A 13,716-nucleotide genomic window follows, 5' to 3' on the forward strand; every position below is an offset into this window, starting at 1 on the left:
ACAATGGAAGGAGGCTGGTATGTGGGAATTAGGTACCTCTGGCCCTATCTCATCTCTCTCTTGTGATGCCCTGGTCAGTCAGTATCTGCAGACTCGTGCCTGCACCACACTCGTTGCAGAAATGGTGCGCAGAGGCACTGCTTCAGGATATCGTATTGCATAAGCCACCAAAACTAATACAAAGTGATATCCCTGTGCACTCCGTTGAAATGGCCCGACGAGGTCCGTGCCAATGTGAGCTCAAACAGGACCTCCATTAATGGTAATGGCGACTCCGAGCAGGACGCACACCATCGGCGTACATTTGGGGAGGAACACCCTTCACTTGGTGCGGGAGTATGAAAAGGAATCAAGGAAACTAGCGGATTATAGGAACCATCTCCGTTTCAACCTAAGATGCAGACAAAGCAGAGTTGTTCCTAAGAGTTTGCGCCTTGGATCCACTGTCAGGGGATACAGAGCAGACTTGATTCTACAGAGAGCACAAAATCAGCTTCTAAGTGAAAGGATAAGACAGGTCCATTTCACTATAGATAGCCTCAGAGCAAGATTAGCCAGACTCTGCAGGAACTGGAAACCTTCTACCCTCTCCAATCTTAGAAGAGGTTTACAAGTTTGTGGACAAGGCTCAGCGGGCCCAACACTCTAAAGGAAAAGAAAGACAACGCAGGAAATTCCACACCTTGCTTTCAAAAACACACACTCCTCATTCTGAACCTACACAACCCAGAGAAGAAAACACACCTGAAGACAGTCAGGAGAAATGGGTGTAAGAACTTTTCAGACAGGAATCTCACTGAACCTGAAAAGAGAGTATTAGCCAAAGGACTCAATTTTGCCATTTCTCCCAACAGTTGCCCATAGTGGACCTCATCACAGCCACAGAATCTGCCATACGGATTAATAAATTATCACAGACAGAAGCAGAGCAAATCAGGATGAAAGTCTCAGCCACCCTCTCCACTGCCAAAGTTCCTCCGTCCAACTTCCTAAGCTCCACAAGAAGCTGTCCCACTCAGACCCATAGTCAGTAGCATAAACTCAGCCACTTACAACATTGCTAAACACCTTGCTACCATCCTTGCGCCTCTCGTGGGGAACACCCCACACCACATCAAGAACTCCACCGACTTCACCGACAAGGTCCAGAAACTTACCCTGGATCCAGATGAAACCATGGTGTCCTTTGATGTAGTCTCTCTCTTCACTTGCATACCCACCACGGAGGCCGTGGAGACTGTCAGAAAACGACTACAAGAAGACAGCTCCTTGGAGGACAGGACCAACTTCACACCCGATCAGATTTGCACACTGTTAGACCTCTGCCTACATACATATTCATTCCACATTAAGTTGATAAATCAGTTCACAGGGAAGACACAAAGGACGACTGTTTGCCTTTCCTGGACTGCGCTGTGCACATTGAAGAGAACGGCAACCTCAACATCGAAGTTTACCGGAAGCCCACACACACGGACCAGTACCTCCTCTTTAAACTATAGGGCTGGGCCATATTATACCGTTCACGGTAATACCGGTATAATGTTAGGCAACGATAGGAAAATGAAATATCGCGATAGAATGGGAGTAAAACGCGCATGCGCAGTGCCTTTGTTTTCATACGCACATGGCCGATTGTTGAGTGAAACAGATGAACCAGAATTGGTTTGTAAAAATGGTGCAACTTCAGTGATGTGGAACTGGTTTGGTGTTTGTCCGTCAGATACACGACAAAGCACATTTTTTTGCAGAACATGCAAGCGGCCGTCGGACTAAGATGCTCTTAAATCTGGGAGTAATCTGGGTCCTAAACTCCTATCTTCAGGTCAAACAACACTGCAGCATCACTGAGAGTTAAAAACTGTCTAAATTCTTTCATCTTTAATAAAACGATCAGCATTGCTGCTTTACCAGGTGTAACTATGAAGTTTAACTCCAGGCATCCATGAAAACAAAATTTATTACATTTAACGGAGTTAGAAGTTAGCAGGAAGCTAGCGGAAGTTAGCTCGCTAGTTTCGCTAGTTACCTAAGCATGATATAGCATGTTCTGACTGAGAGATTTCTGAAAAAAATCAAACGTACAGCTCTGCTATCACTTCCAACATAAATGAAGACAGGAAACTAAACAGCAGTGACGTTTGTAGGGTTACTGAAGTTGGGCTAGCTGGTATATAATGATGTGCTACGTGATCGCTAGCACACAGCTATGTTAGCATAACATAAACAGTGAAGCTGGAGGACGAACACTAACACTTTTCCACTTATAAAAGTTAACGTTAAGGTTCCTCATGGTTAGAGACAAATGCAATCGCATGGCAGGATGCTGTAAACGGACCAAACTTCAGTCAGGAGAACAACTGAGATAATCCATCCACAATACGAGGTTAGTCATTAATATACTGCAACAACATGGGAATAGAGCAGCTGCCAGAGAATTCAACATTAATGAATCAATGGTACAGAAGTGGAGGAAGCAAGAAGAATGAGTTTAATAAAGTTTGATTTATCTGACTGCTTTGTTTCGCTTAATGTGCCTTATAATCCCGTGCACCTTATGGTCCGAAAAATACGTACTGCACACTGCAGTTTAATGTTGCAAAGCACCTCTTTTTAACTTCAGTGGATATTATACATGGTTATGCTCAGGATATGTCAGCCCATTTCTACTGGAAATGCCTTTTGGTTAAACTTTCAGCAAGGAATTTGCATTTGCACTGTTACATTTTTATAAAGCTTTAATGTACATAAAAACCAGCTTCTTGTTTAAGTGAAAATAAATGGAAGGTTGTCTTTTTGCGCTAGTAATGTTGTGGAGTTGTATTTTGTCTCGCATCAATTATATCGTCAGTTATATCGTTATCGCAAATTTTCAAATATATATCGTGATAAATATTTTTGGCCATATCGCCTGCTCTAATAAACTAACAACATCCACCAACATAGAACTGTGGCAGTCAGTGCAACTGAGGTAGGTATTAACATCAAGTCTAAGATGACTCACTTAATGGAGAGAAAAAGTGAGTGGCAGGTTTTTTTTAAGAAAAGTAGCTTTTCTGCATTATCAGCAGTCAGACTGTTTCTGTTTTCATCTATAATGTGTGACACTGAGCTAAAAAGCCTTTCACTTTCCACACTGCTACATGGGGCTGAGAGGTATTTACGGGCATTTTAGCCAAAGTGGGGAACCTGATTTTGTTGACACCCCAGTACTTCAGAGGACTGTCTTCACGAGGGCTCGGGGCCTCTCCGAGGTATGTGTCGAGCTCAATGGCAGCACCTGCTGCCAGCGGCTGTGCTGCCTGGGGCTGCTCCTTAGCGATTTCGTCAAATACAGTGTCCAGACTGCTGCTAGTGCTGGCCTGGGCCTTGAGGAACAGTTTAGCAGGAGGTTCTGCAGCTTCTGCCCGACTCCCCTCTGCCTCAGCTCTGGACATCATCTGCAGCTTGGCCTCTGGAGCAGTGTTGTTGGAGAAGAAGCGATCTTTATACCTGCACAAAATTCATAAATGTATTAATATGTGGAAAAATAGGACTGATTTTAGTTTCCCCTAAACCACTGTGACAAATGCCAGCCATTTGACTTTCTGGTAGTAATAAGGGAAATGTATTTCATATTATATATATTGCATACATTTGTATTTGTGTATTTTAGTTACAAATATATAATATTTCAGATGTAAAATAATCTTACATTTAGTACTGTAGTTATACTCATTGAATACCTATAGCACACAGACTTTACCTTGGGTCAGTATGGTGGAGATGAAGTACAGTGGGTTGGTCTCGACGTCACTGAAGCGCTTCTTGACAGCTGCCAGTAAGGTTGCTTTCATTGTCTTGACGCCGTGGTCCTCGTCTGTTTCTCTGTTTAGAAGTCTCACTAGCACAGTCACAGCTGGGATGACATCAGAGGCTAGTGCGTCGTAGCTGCTCACTTTTTTAGTTAGTTCCTCAAAGGGGGCGAGGATGGCAACAGTCGTCTCCATAAGAGCCCATTGGTGAGCGGTGAGATAGTCAGGGAGTTCGTGCTCGGACAGCCCAGCACTCGCTTTTGCTCAATGAGGGACTGGAGCATGTAATACGTGCTGTTCCAGCGCGTCTGTACGTCCTGCTGCAGTCTCTTTATTGGCTGGTTGAGCTGTCCCTGAATGTCCTCGAGGCGGGAGTAGGCTAAGGCGGAATGTTTAAAATGCCCAACTATTTTCCGTCCCACTGCTATAGCATCAGCTACGCGTCTACTGTGCTAATAAGCGTGTAAACTGTAATCTGATTACTTTTTTCAAGTAACGAGTAAAGTAAGGGATTACTATTGCAAAAACGGTAATTAGATTACCGTTACTTTCCCGTAGGAACGCTGCGTTACTGCGTTACTAAAACCGTGATTTTTTGCGAGAATGTCTCACGACAGTGACGTAAGCGAGTGCGACGTTCGTGACAACAGCTGTGTGCAGATCAACAATGGATCACATATCGAGTGCAGAGAGAGTATGAGCGTGCAGCGTTTAAAGCGTGGAAGTACTGACCTTACTTTGAGTTTGATTCCATAAAAAGTGACAAAAACATTGAGTGTCCGCTGTGCGTGGGAAGAAAACTTCTTTTTACAGCGAAAAAAACCCCTAAACTTCCAACAAGCACCGAGTAGCTACGACGTAATGGGAAACTCACAGAGAAACTCGCGGATTCTTCCACTGACCGCGGCACACCTGCACCAGGGTAACCCTCCGCCTCCCCGCTCCTGCTTTACAGGTGAAAATAGAGCAACAGGACCGCTGAGTCTTTGACTTTATTTATTTTCTGCTGTGTTTTACTTGCATCTATTTGAAAGACTGAGTGTAAACACAAAAAATATTTTATTTTATGTGCTGGAATGTGCAGAAAATAGGTTTAAATGTTAAACTAATTTCTTCCAGTCAGAGAATGTTGCAATAATTAAATGTTTTGCTTGATGCATAAAGTTAAAAGATTAAAACTAATAAAACAAGTTTTAAAAAGAGACTTTTCCATTTGATTACATTTTGTATGATGGATTATGCTAGAAAAAGTAGAATTGGGCTGAAAGATCTATCGCTTTATCACCTCTTCAGGTTGTAAATCGTGTTTTTAAAAAGTAACTAAGTAACTAAGTAATTAATTACTTTTGAAAATAAGTAATCAGTAAAGTAACGGGATTACTTTTTTGGGGAAGTAATCAGTAATTAGTTACTGATTACTTTTTTCAAGTAACTTGACCAACACTGGTGTGACCATGGTGGCCATTTAGAAGTCGGCCATCTTGGATACAACTTTTGTTTTTTCAATAGGAAGAGGGCCATGTGACACATCAAACTTATTGGTAATGTCACAAGAAAAACAATGGTGTGCTTGGTTTCAACGTAACTTTATTCTTTCATGAGTTATTTACAAGTTTCTGACCACTTATAAAATGTGTTCAATGTGCTGCCCATTGTGTTGGATTGTCAATGCAACCCTCTTCTCCCACTCTTCACACACTGATAGCAACACCGCAGGAGAAATGCCAGCACAGGCATCCAGTATCCGTAGTTTCAGGTGCTGCACATCTCGTATCTTCACACCATAGACAATTGCCTTCAGATGACCCCAAAGATAAAAGTCTAAGGGGGTCAGATCGGGAGACTTGGGGGCCATTCAACTGGCCCACGACGACCAATCCACTTTCCAGGAAACTGTTCATCTACTCATCATGTAGCAATTTCAAATATCCAGTGGCCTTGAGGTTTCCATTGATGAAGAATGGACCCACTATCGTTGTTACCCCATATACCACACCAAACCATCACTTTTGTTGTTCCAACAGTCTTGGAGGGATCCATCCAATGTGGGTTAGTGTCAGACCAATAGCGGTGGTTTTGTTTGTTAACTTCACCATTCACATAAAAGTTTGCCTCATCACTGAACAAAATCTTCTGCGTGAACTGAGGGTCCTGTTCCAATTTTTGTTTTGCCCATTCTGCAAATTCTGTGCGCCGATCTGGGTCATCCTCGTTGAGATGCTGCAGTAGCTGGAGTTTGTAAGGGTGCCATTTGTGAGTAGCTAATATCCGCCCAAGGGATGTTCAACTTCAGTCCAACACTGAACCAGTTTCATGAAACTTAGCGAGCAGTTTGCTGACTGTAGCATGGGAGATGGGTGGTCTCGTAGGGTGTCTTGCATTGAAATCTGCTGCAATGACCCGGTTACTGCGTTCACCAGATATCAACACAATTTCGATCCGCTCCTCACGATGTTAACCTCTTCGACATGTCAATGGCTGTGAACAAAGAGAAACTTGTAAATAACTCATGAAAGAATAAAGTTACGTTGAAACCAAGCACACCATTGTTTTTCTTGTGACATTACCAATAAGTTTGATGTGTCACATGGCCCTCTTCCTATTGAAAAAAACAAAAGTTGTATCCAAGATGGCCGACTTCTAAATGGCCACCATGGTCACCACCCATCTTGAGGAGTTTGCCCCCTCACATATACTAATGTGCCACAAACAGGACTTTAATATCACCAACCATTCCCATGTTATTACCGTGTATCCATATAAATGGCCCACCCTGTAGATATGTTTACCTCTTTCGGTGATTCTATAAGATTTTTATTTAATGTTATGCCTAGTAATCTTTTTTCTTATTTCAAATCAGCTGATTCAGTATTGTACTGACCAATGGCCACATGAAGTCTGTGACAAAAGCACTGCATCCTCAACCACCAAGGTATTAGCCCCGTTGTCAGTCGTTAAAGCGTCAGGTTGAACTTCCAGCTTGTGATTGCATCCTGCAGGGCTTCAGCTATATGCTCTCCGGTGTGGTCTTGGGCTGTAGTCACATTCATGTATGGCTCACAGGCCCTGCTGGTCAATGAGACATTTTGGTGAGCATATACTTTTGGCCGTACTTCTCTTGCAAAGTACTTCTGACTAGGTATCTGGTATGTTCGGTCAGGGTTTTTAGCAGCTGTATAAAGGCCTCTTGTTCCACAGTTGAGATGGGGACCATGTCTTTAGTGATATGATAGGCCGCTGCTTTAGTACTGTCACTCCACTTCTCATAAGGCACAGCATGGGTATGGGAGTTTTGTAATGTGGTTTGTTTCGGTGCTGGAGGCTTTATGATCTGTGATACAGCAAAGTTTCACACTCCTCATACTGCACTTTATGGCGCTGTTGTAAATGGTGGAAAAGATTAGCAGTGCTTGAAACTTTTGTCGGAACATTTTTTAGGGATTCTCTACAGAACACATTATTCTTCTGATCATCTGACATTTTGAATCCGAACCATCTCCATATACAGGGAGTGCAGAATTATTAGGCAAGTTGTATTTTTGAGGAATAATTTTATTATTGAACAACAACCATGTTCTCAATGAACCCAAAAAACTCATTAATATCAAAGCTGAATGTTTTTGGAAGTAGTTTTTAGTTTGTTTTTAGTTTTAGCTATTTTAGGGGGATATCTGTGTGTGCAGGTGACTATTACTGTGCATAATTATTAGGCAACTTAACAAAAAACAAATATATACCCATTTCAATGTATTTATTTTTACCAGTGAAACCAATATAACATCTCCACATTCACAAATATACATTTCTGACATTCAAAAACAAAACAAAAACAAATCAGCGACCAATATAGCCACCTTTCTTTGCAAGGACACTCAAAAGCCTGCCATCCATGGATTCTGTCAGTGTTTTGATCTGTTCACCATCAACATTGCGTGCAGCAGCAACCACAGCCTCCCAGACACTGTTCAGAGAGGTGTACTGTTTTCCCTCCTTGTAAATCTCACATTTGATGATGGACCACAGGTTCTCAATGGGGTTCAGATCAGGTGAACAAGGAGGCCATGTCATTAGTTTTTCTTCTTTTATACCCTTTCTTGCCAGCCACGCTGTGGAGTACTTGGACGCGTGTGATGGAGCATTGTCCTGCATGAAAATCATGTTTTTCTTGAAGGATGCAGACTTCACACATCCTAATATGCTTAATTGGTAGTAGGCTTTCGAGCCTATACAGCTTGGAGTAAGACAACATGCATGAAGAGGATGATGTGGACAAAATACTCATTTGCCTAATAATTCTGCACTCCCTGTAATTGAGCCATTATTTTTCTTTTCTTCAATTTTTGACAACTCAAAGAGCTTTCTACTACAGGTCTCATTCACCCAATCACACACATTTTATTTATGTACTTTATATAACAGTCACACACCCACTTGCACTCCAATGGGTGCATCTTGGGCAACTCAGGGTTCAGTATCTTGCCCAAGGATGCTTGGACACATGGACTGTAGTAGCCAGGGACTGATTGATCGACAGCCTGCTTCGCCACATGAGCCACAGCCACCTCTGGAATTCCCAAACAGTTAATGCCAAGTTTTTGCTAAACCTATTTATTGTGAAGGTAAAGTGTGTACTTTAAGCACATGTTGATTATTTGATTTAAAACTTACTATGGTGGTGTACAGAGGCAAAATTGTGTATATATTCTGTATTTGTCCACGAAACTATGGTCATAACTGCATACACACGTTTCCACCGAGCTTAATAGTCATATCAATGGTATCCAAAATCAGGCATTATTGTCATTTGACCAGATTTCCGACAATCAGGACTCTCTGGACATGGACCCCCAGGAGCACTCTTTCACACGCACCATTGACGAGGAGGCAGAACTTGAAGAGAGGGTTGACCGTGAGAGAGAAGAAGGCCATCAAGAGCAAGACGATGAAGAGGATGACAGGGAGCATGAAGTAATGACAGCTGGAAGTAAGTACTCGTGCCTGTAGTTGCATGTGTGTGTGTTTAGTGTGCAAAGCAGTAGCCAATTGGAGGACATAACTGAATAAATGTTAACTTTTTAAAATCCTGTCTGTATTATTCATCTGTGTTTTTGTTGACTTTGCTTGTCACTGTAGCCTGTAGTGTTGGTAAAAGGGTTCTAGGATGAATAGGAATGTATTATTAATAAATGGTTATTATTCAGGTTGTAACAGTTTCACTACTTAGTATAATGTATTTGGAAGTGCAGCTGTAATCTGCAACATTGTAACTGATTTCTGCATATTTCTCATGCTGTGAAGTTCTAAGTCGAACAGTTTATCAGCTAGCTTTCTGTGAAGGAAGGTGTTTCATAGCACCTATGAGCATGTGTAATCTGGCAGTTTTAAAGCTGTAAACTTCTGACATACTGTTATGAACACCTTCACTTGATATTCATGTCCTGTAATATATGGACATTTATGTGCCGAAGGCTTTGCAGTGTGTTGCTTTAGCACGGGCTTTAGTATTGAATATTAGACTCCAGTAATTCTTTGTGGCTGCTGTTTTGTCCTCTAACACTGCATCTTATTTGTGTGTCTTTTTGTGTGTGCGTGTGTGTGTGTGCATGCGTGTGTGTGTGTATGATTGTGGCACAACACAGAAATCTTTCAATGTTTTCTCTCAGCGCGGGAGGTGGCTCGCAGTCGGGAGAGAGAGCGGGCCAGCAGCAGCACAGGACTGGGCTCCAGCTCCAGGAATGGAGGAGGAGGAGGAGGTGGAGAGGAAGACACCATTCTGGCTCAAGAGGGCAGAAGGGGCAGTACGGGTCTTCCAGAAGGCCAAGACCTTTACACGGCAGCCTGTAACTCTGTGATCCACCGCTGTGCTCTGCTGATACTGGGAGTCAGCCCTGTACTGGGCGAGCTGACCAAGCAGAACCAGGAAGAAGCTCAGACTCAGTTAGCTACAGGGACACAGGAGTGCCTCAGCTTCATGACCAGGTCGGAGAGAAATAGGATGCTACTGTTGACATCCCTGAAAAATTGAATTCCTTTATCATTGGGCATAGTCACATTACTAAGAAATTTAGTCATTCATTGTGCATTTCTCTTTTACTGGCCCCATATACAATTAAGAGAAAACCCAACTTATTTTAATTATTTCATATACTTTTATAATGTAACATTTCAGTTATATTTAATATAGCTCAGTTTATCATTAGGTTGATATTCTATAGTTACTTTAAATCTGCTTATTTAAAGGTAGTTTGATGAAAGTGCTTTGAAAAGTGTTTTTGAGTCGTCACTTGGGTGGAAAAACACTGAATTCCTGCACCAAGCTCTTGTTAACTTTTACAGTGAAGCATTGGAATGAGCACATTACATAGTTGTACTGGAACTGTACTGACCACAACTGTAAGGCTCCACATCAAGAGCTGTCTTCAGTTAGTCATGATCTGACTAGTCTTAAGTGCCCAATATCAGTGAGGTAAGGTGACTGCACAGGACTAAAAGATAACACACAGGCTACTTTTGTTGTCTACACGACTCCATAAGTCTTTGGACAGTAATTCATTTTGTTTGTTTGTTTGTTCAGCCTTTCTCACTTGTTGTGCCTCGTATTGAGTGTGCACCTGATCAGCTGAATTAATCATGGTGTAATATCATTCCTGTCATTCTTGTTTGTTAAGCCTACTGAATTAAAGTAGAATAGTCTGCACACAAAAAAACTGTGTTAATGTAACGCTATAGCTCACATTTCAAACCATAGTGGTTTGGATCCTGCGGTGTGCATCTCAGAACCTCTCGTAGTGAACATAATTCTGCTTTACCCTTTTAATGTCAAAGTATTCCAATGTTTTGTATTTCGAGCACCGTGTTGTACTTTGTCCTTTTTATAAAAAGGGAGACAACTGATGTGGCTGTATGCGCCACCATTCAGGTGAAAATCATGGTGTTTAATTGTTGTTGTTTAGCTGTCTTGTTCTCATTGATTTAACAGTGCTGTGATATGTTTGTGTACAGAAGTGAGAGTCTGAGCGCAGAGAGCCGTTTAGTGCAGAGCAGCCCAAGTTACAGACTGATGAAGTCCAGGAGTGAGTCTGACCTCTCCCAGCCAGAGTCAGATGAAGAAGGTTACACTTTGGTAAATCAAATGCCTGCACACACTCTTTGTTACATCTGCAGTACAGTTGACAAACAACTCAGAGAACTAGTTGCTCTCCTTTGACCCACCACACACTGACAAAATAATGTGATTTTAATCTCACAGAGAACAAGGTCACAGTAATGATGGTAGTAAACACATTAACCCTTTGCCAGTGTGAATAAGCAAATCATGTTCACTGTAATGTGTCCCTTGCTTCTGACATGTGGAACATTACACACACACACACACACACACACACACACACACACACACACACACACACACACACACAGGCAGATTAATTCACAGACTGTGGCTGCAGTACTGGCATCTGTTAGTCCAATAATCACGCAGTTGACATTAGAATTCCACCTTTAATGTTTGCCTTCCTTCACACAACAACTGCAAAGCCCACACACATAACTTGTCCTTGAGTCTGTTTGTCCTCCACCTCAGCCGCCTGAATCTCCAGTTTACAATCACAGGTTAACATAATGTGCAAATCTGTGAACTGTTCTGTTTTTTCTTTCAGAATGGAAGAAGAAATGTTGACCTAGACTTGGCATTCTCCCACAAAAAGAGAGGTAACGACCGACTGCTAATTTGCTCCGCTAATGTTTGGAGAGAGGACAATGCAGGTTTTCGGTTGTTATCGTTCATATGTTACTCTTGTCTCTCTGTCTTCTGATTCCTGTACGGATAGTTTATTTGCTTCTTTTGGGGCAGTTGAGCCCCAAACACAAGAGGAACTTCAAGCAAGTAAACGATGGCATGTTTCTTCCTCTTGTTAACTCATAACTCCATGACTGTAATGCCATACCCACACCCTGCCCTCTTTGAGCCTCAACTTTTCATTTTGTAAAGAAAAAAAGAAAGATAAAGAAATCAGGATCACATAAACGTCTCCATTCAGGCCATTCTTCTGCTTGCACTGTTACTTTGCACTATGATGGCTCATTCCTCGTGAAGAGTGTAATCTGTTACTTTGAAGAATTTTCATGGAAATTTCTGGGTTGCACTTTTGAAGAAGTCATCAGTGCTGATACTTTGACTGAGTTGTTGTGTGGACGCGCTAGCCTGTTTCCCATTCCACTTCTCAGCCGCAGAATTCTTCCTCAGTGTGTGTTGGATACTCGGTGCATCCATCACAGGCAAACTCATAATGGAGGCTTGCGCCTGCATGTAGACTCGGCATTTGGCCATTTGATGAACTCTGGTCGAGTAATAATGCGCTCCTTTTAAGTGCTTCAAAGCTACTCGGCACATCCCTCAATAGATCCCCTGCGTGCACAAATACAACAAACGGGATCTTCTTCTCCTTCTCAGGCCTCCTTCACAGCTCACCAGACTCCCTGGCTGAGTCCTGGTTTCGGGCCAAGCTGAGCCGTCAGCAGAGTTACAGTTCAACGTACGAAGAGTCAGACCTGGACTTGAGCCGATCGCTGGGCATCCACGCTCTCATCGACAACATGGTCAGCTTCATCAGTGGTGACGTGGGCTTGGCTCCAGCTTTTAAGGAGCCAGAAGAAAGTATGTCCACCAGCCCACAAGCCATTATCCTGGCTATGGAACAGCAGCAGAGCAGAGCAGAGGTGAGCGATTCCTCAGCGAGAAGGCGAACCAAATGATGGTTAATCAAAGTCAGCATAGTTGATTTTGTTCTTTTCTTCTATGAAACGTTTTTAAGTCATTTGTGGAGGATTTTTATTTTTTGTACGGTTATACCTTTTCAGAACAGAGCTGACAGTATTTTATACGTTTTCTTTGTCTTCTCAACAAATCAGTTGAAGACCGAAATCTGTAATGCCTGTCTCTCATTTCACTCAGTCTAAAACTGACTGATTCCTACTGACGATATAAAGACTTCGTCAAAAGTTTGGGTTTTTATTTTCTAAAGAAGAACACGTTATCAAATTTAAAAACAATTCAAATTAGTCAGATGATATTTTAAAAATGTCTCTACAGTTTTGCTTAGAGGCCTATCATCAACAGCTGTCAGTCCTCTGGATCAGTTTCCTGGTATGGCTGCTAATCCAAATCAATACATTTAAAAGGCTAATAAATTAGTAGAAAAACCTTTTGCAGTTGTGTTGCACAGCTGGAAACCATGGCACAGCATTATTTAGGTTAGTTTAGTGTCCGAAGCATCAGTCATTTTATTGTTCTCCAGTCGTCAGTTGTTCTTCTGAGAAAGGAAGGCTATTGTGAGTAATTGTGCAGAAACTTAAAATCTCTTATCCATATCCCTTTAGGGAGCAACAAACACTGAGTCTAAAATAGGCAGAAAAAGGAGTGGGAGGCCCGATGCCCAACTGTGCAAGAAGACAAACATCTGAGAATGTGTCGTTTAAAACCGAGACACCTCACGGGTTGTAAACTGGCAGCTGCATTAAATAGTACCTGTCAAACACCAGTGTCAGCATCACAGTGGAGGGGTGACTTCATGGTCTGAGACAAAAAGAAAAGACTGAGCTGGGCAGAACAGAGCACACACACTGGATACAGGAAAACATTATGGAAGCCCGTTTCCGCCACTAAAAAAAAAAGGATCCATAACTCAAAATTTCGAGTCACTTTCTCGAAATTTCGAGTTATTAACTCAAAATTTTGAGTTAATAACTCGAAATTTCGAGTTAGTGCTGCCAATCAGTAATCTATGTGAATGACGTCATTTCCTGGTTACCCGGAAGCTGAAGCCTCAGCTACAAATGCTACAGCTAAGCTACCGGTATTAGATCCAGTCGTGAATGCACAGATTGCTGAGTGTTTTCAGCCTGGCTTCACAAATGATGAAAT

The 13,716-nt window shown here is 42.2% G+C and overlaps 1 protein-coding gene across 1 annotated transcript in view; it reads left to right on the plus strand.

Moving 5' to 3' along the window:
- herc1 (HECT and RLD domain containing E3 ubiquitin protein ligase family member 1) overlaps positions 1-13,716 on the plus strand; it is a gene marked incomplete in the record, with an annotated part of 98,122 nt that overhangs the window by 33,930 nt on the left and 50,476 nt on the right. Inside the window, 6 exon segments of the mRNA XM_042213905.1 lie at positions 8,607-8,778; positions 9,458-9,773; positions 10,797-10,917; positions 11,453-11,504; positions 11,624-11,689; positions 12,247-12,512. Coding sequence (XP_042069839.1) covers positions 8,607-8,778; positions 9,458-9,773; positions 10,797-10,917; positions 11,453-11,504; positions 11,624-11,689; positions 12,247-12,512 — 993 coding nt within the window.

The sequence above is a fragment of the Haplochromis burtoni genome, unplaced genomic scaffold (assembly GCF_018398535.1).
Source record: "Haplochromis burtoni strain Fernald_Lab_line unplaced genomic scaffold, NCSU_Asbu1 Contig_495, whole genome shotgun sequence".
Taxonomy (NCBI): domain Eukaryota; kingdom Metazoa; phylum Chordata; class Actinopteri; order Cichliformes; family Cichlidae; genus Haplochromis; species Haplochromis burtoni.